At 39.2% G+C, this 23604-nt stretch overlaps 1 protein-coding gene across 1 annotated transcript in view; it reads right to left on the bottom strand.

Moving 5' to 3' along the window:
• The window catches only part of LOC113501395, a 28478-nt gene extending 9681 nt beyond the window's left edge, over positions 1 to 18797 (bottom strand). The window contains exon 1 of the mRNA XM_026882526.1: positions 17733 to 18797. Within this exon, the coding sequence (XP_026738327.1) occupies positions 17733 to 18797 (1065 nt within the window). The remainder of the gene's footprint in view (positions 1 to 17732) is intronic.
• Between the last annotated feature and the right edge of the window lie 4807 nt (positions 18798 to 23604).

Below are 23604 nucleotides of genomic sequence, written 5' to 3'. Positions count from 1 at the left end.
AATAAGGAATAAATTTTGCGTGAATGTCTGATTCTGAAATTAATCGGTTTTCGTGAATATTTCTTCCAAAGTTAGACGGGGAAGTTAAACCTGGCCAGATAACGTTATTAATCTATCTAAACTTATTTCTTTATCACTGTCATCTGTTATTTGTGAATTAATTAATAGATTACAAGTCAAGTAAATCTAAAACGAATAAATAAAAAGTTAAAATACATAACAACAAAAAGAATAGCCAATCTAGCCATCCGTTTGGGAAGAATAAAAAAAAAAGTCTAATGGCTTCCAACATTTTGTGGAGCTGTGACCACCAGCTTCAAAAACCTCACCGCAAAGGTTTTATTTAAAATATTAAAGACTCACTTTCCATAATCGAAAATTGATTGCCGCTTTTGACGTATTTATATGACCAAATATATTCACATTATACCTCTTTCACCGACGTAACGTATAAAAATTTTACATTAACATGTTGAATGTAAAAATTCTGTTCGATATTGTAGCACGTATTGGCAATTTTGCATACATCGTGGGATCAGACGACAGGCGCGCTCCCTGGAGGCTGTGTTATCAGCCGCCGCTATGATTCAAAAGAGGCGACATTTACATAAAACTTTCTGTTTGTGCTCCTTATACCACTGTTATGTATCTAACACATTCAATTCTGAATGGGAAATGTGAATCTGGAATTAAATAAGGACTACTTTAATGTTTCTAAAGAATGTGAAGGCACGAACGCTTAAAGTCTTCTTATTTCAATGTCTACTTTAATTCTTTTTTAAAGAAGAGCTTACCGTTGCTTGGAAAGGCTTTCATGCACCCTACCTTTACAACAAAGCGTTCTCAATGTTTTTTCATCTCATTTTCTCACTTCCTTAGTTATTTGAAAACAGTTCCGTTTGAAGCCACGGTCTTATAATCACAGTCGAGGTAGCAGCAATGAAAATAGTTTTTGTATCGTTTGAAAATTGATGACGTAACAGCTCGCTTCAATTTTACAAGTAATAAATTTACGCTGAAGGCTATCTCGATGCCAGTATTTTCTCTTCAAAGACGTACCTAGTTGTAATGAAAATTTATGTTGGTGGTGTAATAAACGATACGCCTTTGTTGCTTCTTCCTTAGTGCGAGCTCCCCGGTTTGCAATGGATGAAATAATGCATTCGCTGGGGCGGGAGTCTTGCCGAAACAATAGAACGCGACCGATTTTCTCGAGCTCCGAGATTACGGGAAGAGCTTTATCTGTATGTTGTCATGTGCACTCATACATTGCTGAACAAACAATAACACGTGATGTTGAAGAAGATCTTTTGAAATAATACCGTCCTCTAACATGTTTTGCTGTCTTTAAAGAAAAACCCTTTAATTTAACTTAACTTATTGGCCAGTAAATTGTAAGCCGCCTAAATATTTCTCTTCACCGCTCACAATTGAATTACAAGATCGGTAACGGTAAATTCGTTCGTACAAACGTATTGATCGTCTTTTGAACTGTAAAGTGAGGAGTTTTAAGAGGCCGAAATGAATTCCGTGTTGGCGCGGCTGCAGCAGGTTGTAATTTAATTAGGCGGCAATTTGAGCGGGCGCCGGTGCGAGGACGTGCGCCGAATGCCACGTTGTTCGACAAATTTCATTACACCCCATTGTTGTGTGCAGTGTCGGCGGCGACCGCTGAGGCGCTAATGGTGGCCCCCGTAACTTTGAATGCGCGCCGCACTGAATATTTTCGTCGGGTGCTTTATCAAAATCGTTGGACGAGTACTTAGTTCTGAGAAATGAGAATGCGGAGAACAAAACCTCGTAAGGGTTTTCTTGTTAGAAGAAAATATATTGACAGAAAATGTTGAAGGAATATATGAAGACAGTTTTATATTTATTAACAAACATGTTCCAAAAATGTAAACAACAATAAAATCTCAAGAATTTTAGTTACAAGTATTTGAGCAGCCACTTCGTTCAAACAAAAAAACCTACCCAGATATATCTAATTCATTCAAAAGCGTGACTCTGGAGGCTTTTAAAGCGCGCCCCTAATCGAATTTGTATTCTTGAAACTTAACAGATAAGAGAATGCTTAAAAGGACAAATTGAAAACGCCAGCGGCTAAGTGATTGATTAAACCTCCACTTTGTTGGAGTTCACTATCTAAGTAAGGAGCGCGCCAGATAAGCGTCATAAATCAGCCGATAAGAACGGCCGGCGCGAGTGCTGTCGATAACTCCACGGCAAAAACTTGAATGTACTCGTCTTCCAGACTGTTTTCCGACGTATAAACAAAACACGGTTCGATGGTATGAGACACCTTAATATACGAACAAAAGTAAAAGATAACAGTGTTAGTAAACCTTTTTTTTAATCTACAGTTACAGTTAGAATGAGCAGGCTTTGATAACTTGTTTACTCAGTGTTGAATTATGATACATTATTTGGATTAGTACAGGCATTAGAATCACACGAATATCCAAACTTAGCGTATTAGTTTTTTTCGGTGTGAGAATCGAATCTGCAGACACATCGTCACTTGACGTTGTAAACTATACCCTCCGCCGTCCAAAAATAAACAACAAAACAGTTTGATTGAAAGGAAAACTTTTAATATTCATGACGAAACAATTGAAAATGATGAGATCATTAACAACTTTATGCAATTAATGTTCGTTGCATCATATTGTAACATTAATAATGTTGACATTTAAAATAATTTTACAATCATTTTTGTTTATCTGAAATCATTAACCGCAGAAAGAGTAATGGTCGTGTCGATGGTTGTTTGTAAAGAACCATCTTGTTTTTATTCAGGGAATGAATATTACCTATACTGCCATAGGTGAGTATTTTACAATAAAATGTATTACTAAAATTCGTGTATTCATGTTCATGTGCCTACCTATTAAAATCAAAATCATTTTATTTTTATGGTCTTTTTCAGGCGATTTCGGGACGTTAATTAGACGCTAATCGCACCTTTCCAAACTATAATTCTTATCGAGAAGAATCACCAAGAAACTTTATAAGTACCGACACACAAGAAAAACAAAAATAAAATTTGCATTCAAGTACCAAATGCAAACTATCTTTAACAGAATACTTAAAGAAACGTGTTCAAACTTATCTTATGACGATAAAATAACACCAGTACAGGCTCTTATATAATTTTCCGCAAATAAAACATTTTCGCTTTAAAAAAATAGATATCTCGTTAGCGCGCACTTTGTCTCCTAGAAGGGGCCATTAGTGAGTGCTTTATTTAGCGTTCGGACGATGAAACGATCAAACACAGCTAGGTAATTACAAACTATAGACTCATTAACGAGCGTCAACATCGATTTACACCTATTCGTAATAAACTGGTGATTTTATCACCACGGTCGACAATATATGGTGAGCATTTAAAGCAGGTACCGTCAATCAGCCTAGATTAGTTCGGTCTTCTTAGATAGTACATTTGAGTAATCTTTAGTGATAATGTTATATTATCCATATAATCTTGACTCTTTTCTATGAACGTTAGCGATCGTAGTTATGTTGGGTACTTTTTAAAATAGGGAGCTTGTCTTCAGGCTTGTTTTTGACCTTTTGTATACAAACAGCAATTAAAGCGTAGATACCTACAGTATGTTTTACTAACGGATAAATTAATAAAACAAGGTTAAATTGTTTAGAAGCCGATCCTCAGCCCAGAATAACTACACACCAACTCAACCAAGATTATATGGTTAGAAAACGTTTGGTCGATGCAAAAATTGCATACCACTGAATTGTCCAATTTTCGTCAAAAGTTGGACTAAGCGCATTTTGGCATTCGTAGACAAAACGTAATTCGAACACATTTCACGTACATTGCTGGCATACTAACCATATTGATAAACAAGTTGCATACGAAACGGCACATGGACGTAACACACGTAGCTATCTACATTTTCTTCGGTATTGGTCAGGGTTTGTGAATATATGCGGTCTGGTTCTTTGCGATTGATGCCAAATTCTTTATGGCGATATACTTGGCTTCAAAAATATTGCACCGTCATACTTATTACTAACTGCGGTGTTTGATGCACCAGAGATATAACTAAGTAAAGTAAATCATATATTATATCGATAATGTCTGCTATTAAAAAAAAACAGAGTAAATATTTGATTGAAACTTTTTTTTCTGTTTATTCACTGTAAGAATACATTTCTGCCAGAATTATGATAAAAGCCGTTCCATGTTGGATGGAAAAGTGATAAATTTCAAATAATTAGCTAGTCCTGCTGTATCTAAATAACCATATTAATAAGCCCACTTGCATTGCATTCGTTTAAACCGCGTTCGCGCGATTTACATAATCACTGGCATTTCATTTTCCAGGAAGAATTATTTTAATTAATATTTTCTGTTAAACTTGTGGCATTGGCTGTTTACAGTTGCCTGTAAAGCCTGCGATTGCGGAGATACACATATTGTTGAATCAGAAAATTGCGTTGTATATAACGTTTTTTTTTAAGATTGTTTTTTATTTATTCTAATTTTCATTTTTTCTACTTCTCGCCTTGAAGTGACACTAAAAATCATTATCGCTGGTAAATTTATTTAAGTGAAGTGAAAAGTCACAAAGCATTTCATTTCCTTTAGATTTAACTATTTAATTGCATATAAAAGTAAAACTTCACTCGCCTACGAAGGCTTGACAACGGTCTCCATGGATAAACCGTTAGTGAAGAGTAAATTAATCAGTTAAACGACATCCAGACTTGGATTGAAAGGATGGTCACAGCGAGTGCAATGTAAACGTCATTTGGCGACAAGCTCGCTAGTGATCAACTGACTGATTGCATTCAACGGCGAGACATCTCGATTAGGTCCAAGCTCCATCGAATCAGTCCAACGCCAAAGTCTAATGAAAACGCGATGGAGAAAAACAAACCTTTTGACCGAACAGAACGTCGTGTATCAAATTTCTTGAGACGTCAACTTAACAAATGCGGATAGCACGTTTCCTCGGTTACGTAATTCGAGAGAAAAGAGGAAGGGAAATATTGCATCAAAGAGAATTTGAAATATTGCCAACTACATGCGTCGCCGGCCGAATTGATTTTGCAGCCTTTTGTGATCTCTGAAAGATGTTCGGATGTTATACAATTTATCTGTTTTGCGACTGTGGGGCGATATATCTGCCTTGTACTCATGTTTCAGGATCATTCTCGGAGTGAAATGTTTTAACTGGAATGGTGAGCCTAAACCATAATTCACAGGATTTTCGTTTGTTTCTACTGTCCTTATTGCGTTGGCACAATACGGATTCCCCTTTAAAGCGCTTTAAATTTGGTAAAAGCGCTTCAAACAAAAGCTTTAGATCCGCTGGAACGCAAAAAAGTCGCCATGAATGATTTTGTCCGGACATGTGACGCAGAATGCCACAAATCATTTTTATTGTTACCGAAGTTAGCACAGTCTATTTGATATACTCGCATATTTTGTTCCAGTGAATCGAATGCGAAAACCGTTATCTAAAATGGAAACATGTTTTGTGTTGAAAACTGTTTCTTTTTTGTCGCGATACCATCCCAGTGGCCCGAAGTTGAAACAATTCTGGAATCTACTTTCCTGAAACGTGCCACCAAAATGGGCTTAAAATATAGACGAAAATTTAATATCCAAGTTTTTGTGTCACTTCGAAATAAATAGAATAAAAATATTCTTATTCGATGTTCCATTCTATCAAAAAACGGACAGAATATACGTAATGTGAACATAAGGCGACACACGAAGCGACGTTAAGAGTCCACGCTTACAGGTTTCACGTGAGAGATCTCACACATCCGCTGAATGCTGTGAAAATGACATTCCGAATAAAAAACTTAAGCTCTTTAGTGGAGTTCAAAGCAGTGATATTACCTATGAAACCTGTTGCTCGTCTGAGCGGGTTTCATTACGCGAATGCATGTGGCGGGCGCCTTATGCAGATACATTTTCTTTACTATCTAACGTTGTCCTCCGGGCACTGTTAAGTACCAACTCCAAGTGAATTTTCCTTTAAAAACTTTAAGTAGAAACATACAGCTTCGTGTTATCTTGTTGACTCTACTTTGTTAGTGCAGTTTTTCATTACACGCTTTGTCTACTGTTTAAGCAATGTGTACAAGAATTTATGTTCGTTTCTTACTCAGTTCGAGAATGCGGTTTAAAATATGCAGGAAAATATTCGTATGAAAAACCATTGCATGCTGCGCTGGAAAATTACGACTTTATCTATGAATAAAGCGGTGCTTGTAACATTTTCCTGTTTTATTTAAACATATTCTATTTCTTAACCTTCTTGCTGTTGTTTTGAATATGTATTTTTGGAATTAAATGTTGCAATACTAATTTGTTATGTCTACGAGTGAGCGGATCCAATTTATGATGATTTATAATGTTTATTTTCGAACAGAATGACACATGTTTTCACGTCTATAAATACGTAATGACAAAATGTTTGAAGTAGTTGTTAGTGGATGTTTATTAATAGTTTTCTAGTAAAACTCATTGGAATTAACCGCCTGAATTAACGAGATACAGATACGATAAATGGAGCGTTTAATAAAATTGTAACGTAAGCATGTTAATTGGCCATATTGAATTAAATCTGGCATTGTTGCGAGGAAACGATCGACGGTGCAGGGTTGGCACATACTGTTTTTAATTAAACATTTTCACTTCAACTTAATTCTTTTAATTGATTTTATAAATTAAACTGTATAGCTTTACAATCCGCTGTAATTAATTAACTTACATAAAAATAAACTAGCAAAATAAACTTTCAGAAGTGCAACCAATTCAAATTAAAAAAATAACAGTACACGTTTTAATTTTATTAAGTACCTGCTGCATCGAAGCTTATAATTTTAACACTAGCTTAAAATACCTCGTAATTAAATCACTGTTCCGAATCAGATACCTAGGTATCCACCACTATACCTAAGCTAGATTGAATAAATAACATTATCAAATCAGTCTTTGTCCACAGCATCTAATTTCTGCCAACCCTAATACCACGGAAAGCGCATTCATTTAGGCGGCGGCCGCAGGACTTATGCTAATGACCGATTTAAATATAATTTAAGCATGAATTCAGTATCAAGGAAACATTGTGACGTCACCACCGAATGACCTCGGATAAAAATAACCTCTGTTTATGCGTATTTTTACGCGGCTGGAGGTTAGAAGGCTTTTGATGGGATTCCGTGAGGTTCTAATAATAACAATTGGCCGTATTTGCTTCATGGCTGGGAATTGTTCTTAAATAACAAATAAAAAGAAAATTAGGTTATTAAGTTAATTTAGTAAATTCTTTTCTATTTTTTTTATCATGTTCATTCTGCGCGGGGTTCGAACCCACACCACGTCGCGCACAATGGGTCTGGCGTGACTATGGTGGCCACTCGGCTAACCGTGCATTAAACATCAAAACCTTCTTTTTAGTATCTCATTTGAGCGGACATAATACAAGCAGTACCGAATTGAAAATTGTGATTTGTGAAAATGTCTACTGTCTAATTATCACGGGACGAACGGACGGACAGAAAGCATTGCCACAGTTAAAGGGTACCGTTTTGCCCTTTTGTAACAGAATCCTAAATACCAACCTACGCAGAGTGATGCTCAAACTTTTTAAATACGACTACGAGACGTAAACCCAAAGGTAACTGCAATCTAAAACAGTCATATAATATGACATTGTGTGTAATATTTGTAACAGTTTCCCAGTAAATGTTGGCGGTGAGTTAAGGGGCGTTTCATTACGTTATTTAACACGTGCTCATAAAATTTATCTGTTAGCAAAGTAATCGTAAACGTTCTAACTATTTGTAAGCAAACGTACTGTTGTTCATACCGTAGATGTTTATTTCTAGTCATAGTTTCAGCATCAATAAGTTGCAGCTTCAATGCCTTGTTTATATTTTACTGTAAATCCAATTTACTAATGTGGTAAATGTTTCTCTGTCTGTCTGTCTCACTTTCACCCCAAAACTACTGAACCGATTGTAATTGTAATCAAGATACACAGATAGTTAAAGCCAGAAAAGGACATTGGCTATTTAGGGTATTTTCAGTTTGTTTCGGACAAGGTGCAAACTTTCACCTTTAATTAATTTTCACCTTTCTAGTTATCATTTCGAGTCTGTATCTATTAATTTCAACTCATTAAATTCTTATTCTTAATTAAAAAGGTACATACTTTATTTCAAAACTTTAAGCATCATCATTGGCCTAGCCTTTTCCCAACTATGTTGGGGTCGGCTACCAGTCCAACCGGTTTCAGCTAAGTACCAGTGTTTTACAAGGAGCGACTGCCTATCTGACCTCCTCAACCCAGTAACCTGGGCAACACGATACCCCTTGGTTAGACTGGCTATCACACTTTTTCAAGCTTCTGACTACCTGTAACGACTGTCAAAGATGTAGGAATAACAGCCGGGACCCACAATTTAACGTGCCTTCCGAAACACGGAGGAACTCGTTATGACAAAGATGGTCACCCATCTACGGACCAACCGCGTCAAGCATAGCTTAACCTGTGATCGAATCACTTATGCAGTTATAGCTTAGCCACGAGCTCCTTACTCCTTAAGTTTTAGACGTTACTAAATGGGTATGTTGCATTCTAATGAGTTTCTATGGAATTAATTGTGGGTTGCACTAATGAGGAGGTGGTATCTACTCCAAATGTGCTATGAAATCGCTGTGTTTGTGCTTAAATGGCAATATGTAATACCTCCCTACAGGCGGCGCTGTAGATATTATCGTTCTAATTGCAATGATAGCATAAACAAACGTAATCATATTTGCTACTAGCAGTAGCAGTAATGAAGTAATGATATTCAAGTACATAATTGTGGTTTTCAAAAAGAGTACTTTATTATAATTACCTTACGGCATACTTTCATAAACACAGCTGTTAATTAAACTACAGCTGATAAAAAGTAAGAGCACGGACGAATAATTAAATTCATATTTGCTTAATTTTTCTGACTCCTTGTAATTAACAGATTACACACGAGGTGGTACATACCGCAGCCGCACTCGAGCGGCGTTATGGAAACGTCCGCGCTTCCCCGATAATCTCCCCTTTCACCCCCACAAACATTAAATTACACCCGAAACAAACCAAAAGCTGACCCCAAGAATTCTACACATCAAGACATAAGGCACAAAATTGGATGGCACAGGTGCTCATTAAGCCGCAAATGTATCTTTGTAGGCGCGCATTTAACCCGGCTGAATGCTCTGAAGGCAGGTTCATTAGTGCTCACAGGACCATGCATTCGTTTTGTTAGTAGGAAGCAAATGAAATAAAAATTCGTACCGCACATAGATACGTTCAGGGCCCGGAAAAATTCCAAGGGATATGAATCGGAAAATCCAACCCTGTTCCTTTTTTAGCCTGATTCGCAATGAGGACGGCAGATACGGGTTAAATGACATACCTCGCCGCTTTTATTGTGTATTATTCTTCGTTCTCCTTTGATTTTATGTTAATCAATTCCAGATTTTTCTATTAAGCCGAGGAGCTTTTCAAATTAAAATATTTAATTGAGTTTACGCTTGAAATAATATGGACGCTTCGCTCGTGCTTAATTTAAATATTCAACGTTTTATGTCTAAAGTGTAAACCAATTTGAACCCAATTAGCCATTACTATGCATACAATATTCTCGTCGTACACAACCCTGGCCGCTTAAGCGCTATTCAATTCAATGTAAAACTATTATTAATTAAAGTTGCGATCAGATAGCAATATCATTGTAGCAGCGAACATTAAGCGGTGAGCAGGCATCGACCACCCGGCCACTCCGGGCAGTAGGTAGCGCCGCATGATATTGACGAAGTTTAATTGGGCGGCTGCGAGCTGGCCGCACCCGCCACCACCCAACTTGTACTCAGACTTAGATCATGTGTTGCGGGAGAAAACACGAAACAATGCAACCTCATCAACTATCTACAGCGACCAAGCTAGAAGAACTAGCGTCTGATGAACAACCACTGTATTAAACTTGCTCCGCCACTGCAAATATATCCTTACAAACTTTGTATCAAGGCGTTCGGAGGAATATTGATCCGTTGAGTCGTGATTGAGCTACAAAGACTCGGGTTATATTTTGTCACAAAAAAAATCTGTCCCCGAGGGTACTATATTTCGTAAAGACAGACGACTTTTTCGAATGCATTTCTCGTCTCAAAAACTCATTGTGATCAGCGAACGTGATCGTGTAACAATGTCACCATCTCCCAGCACGCTCCATTCACGTTCTTAATTAGGTTGTTCATTCATTTTTGCCCATAATACGTTAATTTGCTGAACGAAAGATACCAAAACTTCCAACCCTAGATTAAGTCATTATGTAGAGCACATCCAATTACCTCTGAATTGAAAACCGTGAGCTCTTTAAGTAGGTATAAGAGACAGCGTACAGTAAGAAGATTTGTCTCGCGATTCAGTCCATTTTCAATTCCAGTCGCGGTTGGCAGGTTTTTTACGTTCCCGTCGCAATATAAAGCATGTTAGGTAAACTAGCTCCCGTTTCTAATATTCATTCAAAAAACGTGGTCTCATTTCGCGAATCTCGATGTTAGTGGCGATGTTCGCGTTATTCGAGACGAAGAAAAAGAAATTGCGTGTATGTCGAGGCGCGCCGGCAAACATTGAATAGTATATTGACTGGTAGCGGCGTGTCTGAGAAACAATATCTACGTAATATGCACAGACAAGGCGGCGCGTGTGTACAACGCTGCCATTGTTGCAGCTGATAAGAGACAGAACTTCAGCCGCCTATAAAGTATTGGAGGGGGTCTTTTGAAAGCGAATAGTTGTTTTAACTTTTAGCGAGATTGGAAAAAGGTTTGCGACGCCTGCCTCCAGTATTCTATTGACGTTCATTGTTTACACAGTAATGAGGTACACAAATAATAGTCTAACAGTGACAAGTTTACCGCTAATGAGCAAAGCAATCAGTGCAGTCAGTTCTCTTTAGTACATTTTATGCAGCCGTTTCATAATATCATTAGTTTTAAATTAGGCACATTAGGCTCATGGTCAGATTTGATAGTCAAAATAATCGTAGATGCATCTAAGATTTTGTTTATTAAATCGGTGTATAACGGCGCCTCTCAGTTTATCTTTGAAGTAGGAGCGATGATGCTATAACTCATATTTACACATGATCGAGGCACTTGACCTTATTACAGAACACGGTTTTGATATCCGATCTCTAATATATCAAACATGAACGAAATCATGATTGGCAGTTCTTAATTTAACCTCTTTAAATCAAATTTTCGCATATTCGGGTTTTATTTTTCGGTTGAAGTTACTTTAATCAGAAATTCAGCTGAATTTATTTTACATCTAAAATTTATGAGATACTGCAATTCTAAAGAGTCGCAAAACTTTACCAAAACCAAAAGTAATAAAATACTTTTTCTATTTGACTCAAATTGACGTTCATAAAAATACTATGTATTTATCAGAACATGTAGGTATCATTAGAACGGTACATATTTAGTGCTCACACCTACGTATTAAAATGTAACATCTTGTGTACACCCAAGTAATAAGGGCGAGTGTAAACAACAATGTAATTTACAACAGTCCGGGCGTGGCTTCGCGAAATGTGCGCGTTTTAGCGAAACGAAGAAGAGACCTATTATTTTTGATAAAAAGTTCGCTGGCGGGCAACGCGTCGATGACAGAGAGAAGCTAAGATCATGTGTGAGGTGTCTCTGAGTCTCTGCCTCGCACTGCCACAGTACCTAAGTACGATTCTCGGTGATTCTGTTCACTTCCTAATTGCATGACGTGTCAGTAAATTCCTCTCAACATACAAAGTTTCCTTATATGTATCGCCGTCGACGCTTGTCTGCAGAAATGGCACAACTTTTGTTATCCCTCGCTTTTCTTCATTTGTACGGCAAAGTTGTTTAATTGGAAATGTTCACAATCAATTCCCCGTTTTGTATTGATTTTACACACGCGAATAATTTGTACGGATCGCTCTATCGGCGAGCATTTACACAATACAGCCGTCTATCTATTGGCGTACATTTTAGAATGGCAGTTATCTGTGCTGGCCATTGAAGCGTCATTTCGTTCATTTAGTCACCTATCATCGGTCTGTTAACGTTTCGCGAAATATGTACTTAAAATGCATCATGCATAATCATGTATGTTTCCCATATTTGGTAAATGGCATTGTTTAATTGCGCAATCATGTATATTTTGCAATATATTTGCAGTATTCCATGTAATCTGAATACAATTGCTTTTAACAGCATTAGCATTACTGGAATAACATGTTACCATAACATACACTAAAATTATAAATGTGAAAATAACGCAGTTAATAAAACCTCAAACTAAAAAAAGAAACCGAAAAACTAATTTTAGTGACAATTTTTCTCGGTTTAACAAGATTTTGAAGATTATCAAAACATGATTATCCTGTCTAAAATTCATCATCATTCCCCTGCCCTTATCCCAATTATTTTATTTGGGGTCGGCGCAACATGTCATCTTCTTCCATACCTTCCTATCGGCCGTCATCTCACAAGAAACAAGAAAATCCTGTCTAAAATTCATTGAACTTATTTCAAACCATTTTTACACTCCACTACGCCACACAGAATCCGAAAACAGCAACTAGAACTGTCCAAAAAACAAAACACGGTTTAATTCAAAACAGAACGCTTCGGATCAACATCAGATTCAGAGGGTTGCAACGTCAAACAGCGAAGCAAAGTGCATAGACAGGCTGTCTCTATGATTGATAGCAGGTATGATTGATACGTGGCGTGTTGCGCAACGTGTCACGTGACATGATACATGTTCGCCGAATCGTCGTGTCGATCTTCAAGACGGCGGTGCGTTGTGATTGGTGAAGGGTTGTGATTGGTTTTTACCGTGTAATTTGTGGCTTGATACAATGAGTGAAAGTGTGATTTTTGATTTGTGACATGGCAACGAAAAAAAATTTGAAAGCCATGCGGGCTTTCAAATGTTTTTTACTGATTAATTGAGAAATGATAGCATGTTTCTATATGTATCTATTTAAAAAATATAAAAGAACATTATATTTGGTTTATAAAAAAGTTGCTCGAAAATTAGGTACTATTCAATAACTCCTCCATATTATGATCACCATGAAACATAAATCCAGTAAGTGAGATAGCCTGAAACATATCCATATGTGCTTACAAATTGAGCCCAATTTCCATTAAAACTGACATAAACTATAATGACAATGATTACTTAAGGTCGTAGGACATAGATGGGTCGTAACATGTCATGTAACATCCACAATTTTAACGATGATACGTCTTGAAGTGTGGCCACAGTACTTCGTTTTATGCGTCGTAAAAACGCATCGAGAAACGTTGTGATTATGATGAAAAAATAATTTTGTTTTATGACTTTAGGAAATTAGAAATTCGTTATGTGACCTGCAGCTATAAAAATGACATTTTTCCACCCGACGCGGTTTCAAATGACGTCATAAACTAAAAATAAATAAAGCACTCTCATGGTAATAAGAAGTTCGTATATAAAAGAATTTTAATTAAAACAAAACAAAACACTAATCGTTTTTCACACAAATTGTTGCTTCAGCTTATCGGTAATTTCCATGAAACCTAGTTTACCTCGGGATTTGTTCGGTAAACGAAAATATTTTCCACCTTGCTCATATTTATATTGCAGCCAGCGCATAACTTAAGAAAATAAATAAAGCAATTTCAGAACGCTAACGAGCGGCCAGCAGTTTTATTGAGAGTCTATCGACATTTGTAGGCAGTCCCACCATGTGAAATAATGGAGAAGACAAACAAACACAACGACGATTCAATTAAGCCGCGAGGGAAAACACTGGGTCACTAAATCTGTCACAAATCGTCCTTCGCATCCTAATATGTAAATGCAACGGAATATTAAAGTGGGCTCAGATTAACGGCACAGTCCGCACGTGAAAATGATTTATAGCATTTAATGTAGTAATGGAAATGCTAATTTCGCACGTTTCAGCGCAATAACTCGCGGAGGTTTTTCACAGCAACTAAATTAACACCCTTTGTGAGGCAGGCTCGCGTGTTCACTCTGATTCGGTAACCGGAAATGGCGTTTGTGAAGAACCCAGGGCCGCTCGCAGTGGGACCTTGCCTATTTATACATCAACCCTATATTTTTCACTATTTAGACGCAACGAAGCTGTAATTTATTTTCTTTTATTTAAGTCCTTTTGTTCGTTCTTGTTGTTTTCGGCCTGTAGGGAAATTATGTAGGAGCAACATTAATTACACTGCCACTCACAAAGTACGGTAGCTATTCTATGAACTAAAGTTGCGGTTCTTTTACTGTGTATACTTCTGAAGCTGGAAACTTAAATATTAGTCCACTGAGGAAGTTGCTTGCAGGGAACAATTATTCATTTGCTATCGAGTTTATAATCAATCAACTCGTATTTTTTTCTTTGAAATCCTTCTTAAGATTTTGTAATATTTTTCATTTGAGTAGTATGAACAATAAAACACTGCTATTAAGTAGCTATTGCCATAATTTTTAAATACTTCATCAGATGTTCAAATCGATTTAAAAAAGAGGACGGGACATATCATGCTATCGTTACGGGTGGTCAGAAGCTTGAAAAATCAGACAACCAGTCTAACCATGGGGTATCGCGTTGCCCAGGTAACTGGGTTGAGGAGCTCAGATATGCAGTCGCTCTTTGTAAAACGCTGATACTTAGCTGAATCCGGTCAGACTGGAAGCCGACCCCTCCTGCTCCTGCACCTAGCACCTGTAACAAAACTTCACTGTTTTCAAAATGTTTCGTCCCATTGCACTCATTTGTACTTTTGCACAACATTTCGTCCCGGTCCGAAACGGTGTTACTTTTTAGCACATTGTTTGAAACAACACATAGATGTTGCTTCTGTAGAGGCAAATTGTTATTATGAGGAGAATATTGCGAGAGTAATGAGGCTTTGTAACGGCTCGCAAGAACGGTATTTTCGTGTTGTTCCTCTTCATTTAGGTTTCGTATCAGTATGTAGGTATGTACCTATCTATTATCTATTATTATTATTTCCTTTATTTCATTAAAATAAATATAAATTACATTTTTAAATATATATAAAAAACAACATACATTTAAAAATATAAAAAATAGTGTCCAACCGGCAACGGGTACAGGGCCCAAGCTGCCGGTGGTCAGGGCTCCAGAGAGAGGAACCTCCTCACGATGCGCGCCGTGTCCAGAAGTACCGCTTTCTGAATCAAACCCTTGACCCAGACGCCCAACGAGAGCCTCCGAAGATGTTGATCGAGGCTCTTGGCTATTAAGCCATTGGCACTTACGACTATCGGGACAATGATTGCCGAGTCCACCTCCCACAAGTCGACAACCTCGTGAGCTAAATCCAAATATTTCAATTGTTTTTCTTTTTCTGCTTTCACGAGGTTCTCGTCATGGGGGATAGTGATATCAACAATCATTGTCCGACGCTCTGATCGATCGATCACCACTATATCAGGCTTATTGGCAACAATAGTCCTGTCAGTGATGATAGATCGATCCCAGTACAGTGTGATATGACCACTTTCGAGAACTGGGTCGGGCACATACTTATAGTACGGCACCTCAGATTCCACAAGTTTGTATTTCAGAGCAAGCTGCTGATGGATAATCCTGGCCACTTGGTTATGTCTGTGTAAGTATTCACCGTTAGCAAGACGAGAACATCCCGAAACTATATGTCTCAAGGATTCACCGGGACAGTGACATGCCCGACAGATGTCAACTGTACCATCCTTAATTATATATTTTCGGTAGTTATTCGTCATGATAACTTCATCCATAATTGCACATACAAACCCTTCGGTTTCTCCAAAGAGATCTCCGAAGCGTAGCCAGGCCACGGACGCTAAGAAATCTACATCGGCCCCGTGAAGGGTCCGATAATAGCGTCCGTGTAGCTCCTTGCTTTGCCATACATCTTTGCGGTCTTTGACGCTTAGTACGATAGGTTTGTGCCAGTTCTCTTTACCTAGAGAGAGCGGAGTGAAGCCCTTATCCACTGCCACCACATCTCGGTGCATCCCCACGTCCACTCGGAGGAAATACTCCCTGAGGTTACATACCTCGCGATTATGGAGGGTCTTGGCATTTAGGAAGCCACGACCCCCACACTTTCGCGGGATATATAACCTCATTACCGATGATCGCGGGTGGTGCATTCGATTTGCGGTGAGCAGTGTGCGGACTCTTCTATCCAAGGCGTCCAGTTCGGTCTGTGTCCACTTGAGTATGCCAAAGGAGTACATTATCACTGGCATGACCCAACCATTAAAGGCACGCACCTTGTTACCGCCCGATAAGGAACTTTTTAGTACCTTATTCAGGCGGCCAAAGAAACGTGTCTGTAACGATTGTTTCATGTCAGCGACATTAATGCCTAACGCCTCTGACATACCCAAGTATTTGTAGGTTTCCGTTGAGGAGAGGGACCTAAGGTTTATAGAATCCGAGAGCTGTATGCCCTGGGATTCTACAATCCCACCTCGTTTTACATGCATGACTGCACATTTGTCAACACCAAATTCCATTCTGATGGAATTACTGAAGCTTTCAGTAATCTTCAGTAACTTCATCAGTTGCAACTTGTTGGAAGCAAACAATTTCAGGTCATCCATGTACAACAAGTGGGAGATTACCTGGCTTCCTCTCCGCAACGAATAGCCCAGCCTTGAATTCTCAAGCAGAGTGCTAAGAGGATTCAAGGCTAAACAGAACCACAGGGGACTCAAACTGTCACCTTGAAATATTCCCCGCTCAATCCTAATAAGTTGACCGCTCTTTTGGATATCCCGACATCCTGGATAGTGAAGCACCGTAGTCCATTGCCCCATACATGACTTCAAAAAAGTGCGTAGAGTTGTATTGATTTTATACAACTCTAGCACCCTCATGAGCCATGCATGTGGCACCGAATCATAGGCCTTCTTATAATCTATCCAACATGTCGACACACCCTTTTTGGAGCGGCGAACTTGTTGGCAAATAGTCATATCAATAAGGAGTAGCTCCTTAGTACCACGTGACCCATTCCTACATCCATTCTGAGAGGCAGACATGATAGAAAACCGTTCAATATGGTCATTAATCTTTTCTCTCAGAATGGATGTAAGCAGTTTGTAGATGGTGGGTAAACATGTAATGGGTCTATAATTTTTGGGGTCCGTGGTACTACCTGTTTTGTGGAGCAGATGGGTGGAACCAGTAGTGAAGAACTGTGGGAGCACGCCCGAGTCTACGGCAGATTGGAATTGGGATGCTAAGCAACCATGTGAACTTGGTAGCCATTTCAACCAGAAGTTATGCAGTCCATCCGGGCCCGGGGCTTTCCAATTGGCCAACGGACGGACTGCATTGGCTACGTCTTGGGGACTAATATCAATAGCCCCCATTTCTTCTATTCGTTCACACGATTGCTCAACATCACGTATCCAATCCCCCTCAGAGTGGGTTACAGGCGCCGACCAGATGCTGCGCCAAAACAAATTTGTAGCGACATCATCCGGCAGGCGTCCGGCACCCTCCTCCGACGCAGGTTGCTCCCAAGATCTGTACACCCATCTTTGGTCTCTTTGGAACATACGGTTCTGGTGAAATCGGTCCACCCGAGTCTTGTACCGTCGAATACGGCTTGCCCAGGCACACACCTTTTGCTTAAAAAAGTCAATGCGTTCTGTAACTCGGGCGGTGTATTCGCTGGGGCTAATATTAGTCCCAGCAAACGCCCGCTTTACAAAACGCATGACCCTAGGGCGAGTGTTTCCGCCCCGAAACGCAACAAGTTTGGCTATGAGTGTCCTGGCCTCAGCAACACGCTTCTCAATCCTGCACTGCCAGGCTGGTGCCGCTTGCTTAGGCCGTGCAGCTGTGTTATCTCGAAAGGTAACACCAGCTACACGACACGCCGCAACAGCCGCACAGTACAGAAGCGAGTGCGTGTCACCGAGGTCTTCGCTGTTCCCAAAATAACTGGATAGCAGCGAATCCAGGACACCCATTAGCGCCTTGTTTCGGTTGTGCATGGGCAAGCGAGGTAGTCGCGGTCTCTGGTCCCGGGGTGTTGACCGATACTCCAGAACCGCCTGTTCCAATGTACTCCTTATATGATCACTGCACTGGGTACTTACAGTTATAGCACCGTCATCATCTTCCCCGTCAGCAGGGTTGGCAGGCAGCGCGCTTGCAGCTGGCGCTTCCGCTATTGACGGGGTAACGACGACAGGGCTAGTCTGCACTTCAGAGCGCAATCGATCAAGCGTCGCGTCATCCAACCTGTGATTACGTTGGATAACTCGCACTTGATCCGACAAACGTTGTGCCGATACGTCGACGTCCGGTTCAAGGGCCCGAAACAGAGAGAGCATTCTGGCACGGTACGCAGTGAGGTTAGTTCCTCCCCCTGTCGCCCCATAGTAGGCGCGCATGACATTCTCGTTCATGGGTCGAGTCCACTTCATGCGCTGCACTACACCACCGGGAGCGGGAGCCCTGTTCGAGGCCGGTTGGCCTGAGGGCGCCAAGCTGCTCGGCGGCCGGCGCCTCCCCGGCCGACGTACAGGTGTTGGCGACGTCGGCGGGGAGTAGTACTCGTCGCTGGAGCTCGACGCGACTGCAACTGCCGGCGCTGGACCTCGGCCCGGCGGCAGCTGCGAGGCGGAGCTCGGCGACGAGCCCGGGGATGGAAGGCGTGCTGCTCTTCTTCGTGTCAACATTTATCTATTCTTGTTTTCTGAGTCGTAAATTATTATTATTATTATTATTACTTATAATAAATCTGTAGAGAGGTCAATTCTGTACATAAAATATATTTAAAATATAACTATCAAGGGGTGGTTAGGGATCGCTACTGATGCCAAAAATGCAATCAGTAAAATTTTTGTCTGTCTGTCTGTCTGTCTGTCTGTCTGTCTGTCTGTCTGTCTGTATATTCGTTATAGAAACAAAAACTACTCGACGGATTTTAACGAAATTTGGCACAATTATTCTTCATACTCTTGGGCAGGTTATAGTATACTTTTCATTACGCTACGACCAATAGGAGCAGAGCAGTGAAGGGAAATATTGGGAAAACGGGGTAAGTTACTCCATTTTTTAAGCTTCCGTCACGTGTGCAGGCTTATAGGTTAAAGCTACATAGAAATCATGTATGACGGAAATATTCTCCCTAAAATTATATAAAAAATATTCCTCGACAGCATATGTCTAACTTTTATGGTTGACTCACAATAACACGTGAAACTCCCGATAGCTTAGCAATTCGGAGATTTCTGATTGTATTTGTCTACTCTAACGTTTACAACACTATCACTCATCCCCAATTAAAAAAGTTAACATTATTACCTATTCAATAAAAAAAGAATCATGTAAATCGGTGTAGAAACACCAAAGTTATACATGAAATAATAAGAAATCGCGCGTGAATACAGAGTCATGCTATAAGGATTATTTTTGTGTATCGGTAGCCGCGCTCGACGCGCGTCGTGGCGGGAGGTATAAAAAGGCGGGGGGTCCGCGCTCGAGCGTCATACAATATTTGGCTGTTGATGCGAATAGACGTTCAGACTGTTCGACCTTATTGACAATCAATAATTGTTATTTGCAAACCGTGCTTATCAGCACGACTTTTAGTCTTTGAATAGTTTATTTTTAGAATTGTTTTGTTGTTAGTTTATATAATAGGTATTAGATTAATAGTATTAGTAGTAGGTACACCTATTAGTTATTTTGGTAGTGTTTAATTGTATTAATAGTTTATTTTCGTAATTGGTAGTGTTTAATTATATTAATAGTTTATTTTCGTAATTTTTATATTATTTATTTTGGTAGTGTTTAATTGTATTAATAGTTTATTTTCGTAATTTGGTAGTGTTTAATTAAATTAATAGTTTATTTTCGTAATTGGTAGTGTTTAATTAAATTAATAGTTTATTTTCGTAATTGGTAGTGTTTAATTATATTAATAGTTTATTTTCGTTATTATTATATTAGTTATTTTGGTAGTGTTTAATTGTATTAATAGTTTATTTTCGTAATTGGTAGTGTTTTATTATATTAATAGTTTATTTTCGTAATTATTACATAATAACTATATATAATTGTAAGTGTAAGGTAGCTTCAGTTACCGTCGATTAAAAATACACAATGCCACCTAAAAAACGACCATCTTTATCTCGAAATTCGAGAGATGCTAAAAGGATGAGAAATGCGCGTTCTCAAGAATCGGCAGAGGAAAGAGCACATCGGTTAAACTCTATGAGAGTTAGTGCCTCAACCTCTCGAGCCAATGAAAGCTCTCCAGAGAGAGAGATGCGATTAGCAGCTGACAGAGCGAGACGAGCTACATCACGGGCGTCTCAAAGCTCTTCTCAACGAGAGCTGAGGCTTACCATTGACCGAGAACAACATGTGTTATCCCGAGATGCTGAAACTGCGTCACAACGAGAATTGCGTCTCACTGCTGACCGCGAACGGCATACATTGTCTCGCGAGTCAGAAACCTACACTGAGAGGGAATTGCGTCTCACAGCTGACCGCGAACGTCATATATTGTCTCGCGAGTCAGAAACCTTCACTGACAGAGAATTGCGTCTCACAGCTGACCGCGAACGTCATATATTGTCTCGCGAGTCAGAAACCTACACTGAGAGGGAATTGCGTCTCACAGCTGACCGCGAACGTCATATATTGTCTCGCGAGTCAGAAACCTACACTGAGAGGGAATTGCGTCTCACAGCTGACCGCGAACGTCATATATTGTCTCGCGAGTCAGAAACCTACACTGAGAGGGAATTGCGTCTCACAGCTGACCGCGAACGTCATATTTTATCTCGAGAATCTGAAACTTTAACTCAATATGAAGACCGTTTGACAAATGATAGGGTGCACCATAATGTTATTCGATCTCTCGAAGACGCACATGAGCATGAACAACGACTAGAGTCGGTACGCGAATATTATAATTCTTTGAGACAAGAACGATCAGTAAGTTTGTCTAATGAAAGATTAAGAATCGAAAATATTCGGTCTCTTGAAACGGACGAACAGCGAGAGGCCCGTCTTACTGCAGACAGATTTCGACATAGCCTTAATAACTTAGATGTACACATAGAAGATCAATCTAGAAATTCGGTGGCTTGGTCCGACAAATATAAAAGTGGGTTTGCTTATAACCTCACAATTGATTATGGATCATCTTCTGTAATAGGCGATATGAACGTGGTATGTCGTTTTTGTAATGCTTCAAAGTGGAGTAAGGAGTCAGCTGGTTTCTGTTGTTCTACAGGTAAAATAAATTTGCCTTCATTCGAAGACCCACCGGAACCTTTGAAATCACTACTTTTAGGGGAACATATACAATCTAAACAGTTTTTAGATAATATTCGCACTTATAATAGTGCATTTCAAATGACATCCTTTGGCGCTCAACAAATCTCAGAAGGTCATTTCATGCCTACTTTTAAGATACAAGGTCAGGTTTACCATTTGATAGGATCCCTTTTGCCTAAAAACCAACCTAAGTTTCTTCAAATATATTTTGTATCCGACTACAACGAACAGTCGAATATAAGAAATCAATATTTCCCGAATTTAAATACTGAACTCATATCACAACTTCAGAACATGTTGCATCAGGTTAATTCGTATGTATGCAGTTTTAAATCGGCATTAGAAGCTCTTCCTCGAGATGATGATAACAATTATAAAATTGTTATAAATGCCGATAGGCGTCCAACTCAGGAACACCCTGGGCGTTATAATGCTCCATCCACGAATGAAGTTGCTGTGGTATTGGTCGACCAGGAATGTGATAGGCGTGATATCGTTATCCGTTCCAGAGATAATCGTTTGCAACGTATTTATGAAACCCACAGAGCTTACGACAGTTTGCAATATCCTTTGATATACTGTCGAGGGGAAGATGGTTATAATTTTGCTTTATACCAAACTGATCCGCGTACAGGCGCACCTAATTATAATAAAAAGATTTCATGCCTTCAATTTTACTGTTACCACTTGCAAGTAAGACGGAATAGGTTTGTATACTTTCAACGTTTTCGTGGCTTATTTAATCAGTTTATTGTAGACATGTACGCAAAAATTGAAACCGAAAGATTAGTTTATATACGATCTAATCAAAGGCAGCTGCGCGTTGAAGAATACGTGCACCTTCGCGACGCCATGCAGCAAGATAACGATACGGTGAATATGGGTCGTTTAGTTATTTTGCCCTCTTCTTTTACTGGTGGTCCACTATACATGCACGAACGTACTCAAGATGCTTTTTGTTACGTAAGAAAATATGGACGTCCCGACTTATTTATTACTGTAACTACCAATCCTAAGTGGGATGAAATTACTCGGGAGCTTCTTGAGGGTCAAGCACCGCATGACCGCCATGATATCATAGCAAGAGTTTTTCATTTAAAATTAAAATCAATGATAGATCTACTTACCAAAGATAAAATTTTTGGAGAAGTATTGTGTTATATGTATAGTATTGAATGGCAAAAACGCGGCTTACCTCACGCACATATCCTGCTTTGGTTAAAAGATAAGGTTCGACCTAATGATGTAGACAGTTTAATCAGTGCTGAAATTCCAAGTCCGATTGCAGATCCCGTGTTATACGACATTGTTAAAACTCATATGATACATGGTCCATGTGGTTCGTTTAACGGGAATTCTCCTTGCATGCAAGACGGTCGTTGCACTAAAAGATATCCAAAAGCCTTAGTGGATGGCACTGTAACAGGACATGATGGATACCCATTATATCGTCGCCGTTCAAGAGATAATGATGGTTTTACTGTTGAAAAGCGAGTGTCTGGACAACAAGTTACTTTAGATAATAGGTGGGTCGTTCCGTATTCTCCTGTGTTGTCCAGAGCATTTCAAGCTCACATAAATGTTGAAATGTGTAATAGTGTAGAGTCAATAAAATATATTTTTAAGTATATTAATAAGGGCAGTGACCAAGCTACATTTGCTTTGAGAAATGAACATGATGAAGTTACAAGATTTCAGTCAGGCAGATATATAAGTTCTTCAGAAGCTGTGTGGCGGATCTTAAGTTTCAACATTCACGAAAGATATCCACCTGTGACTCATCTGGATGTTCATCTTGAAGGCGGCCAACGTATATATTTCAACGCCGAAAATGTCACAGAACGGTTAGAGAACCCTAGACAAACAAGTTTATTAGCATTCTTTCGACTTTGCCAAACTGATGATTTTGCAAAATCTCTTTTGTATGAGGAAGTTCCATCGTATTATACCTACGATAAGCAACGGGGTGTCTTTAATCGAAGACGCCGTGGCAGGCCTGTAGATGGCGAGTCAGGTATTTTTAAAGAACATGTTCTTGGTAGATTGTACACCGTTCATCCTAACAACGCTGAGTGTTTCTATTTGCGATTATTATTACATACCGTGCGAGGACCAACCTCATTTATAGATTTGAGAAAAGTAGACGATGTTGTTTATCCCACTTATCAAGCAGCTTGCCAAGCGCGTCATTTG

Source organism: Trichoplusia ni, chromosome 15 (genome assembly GCF_003590095.1).
Source record: "Trichoplusia ni isolate ovarian cell line Hi5 chromosome 15, tn1, whole genome shotgun sequence".
Classification (NCBI taxonomy): domain Eukaryota; kingdom Metazoa; phylum Arthropoda; class Insecta; order Lepidoptera; family Noctuidae; genus Trichoplusia; species Trichoplusia ni.
This window is presented reverse-complemented; position numbering and strand designations above follow the sequence as displayed.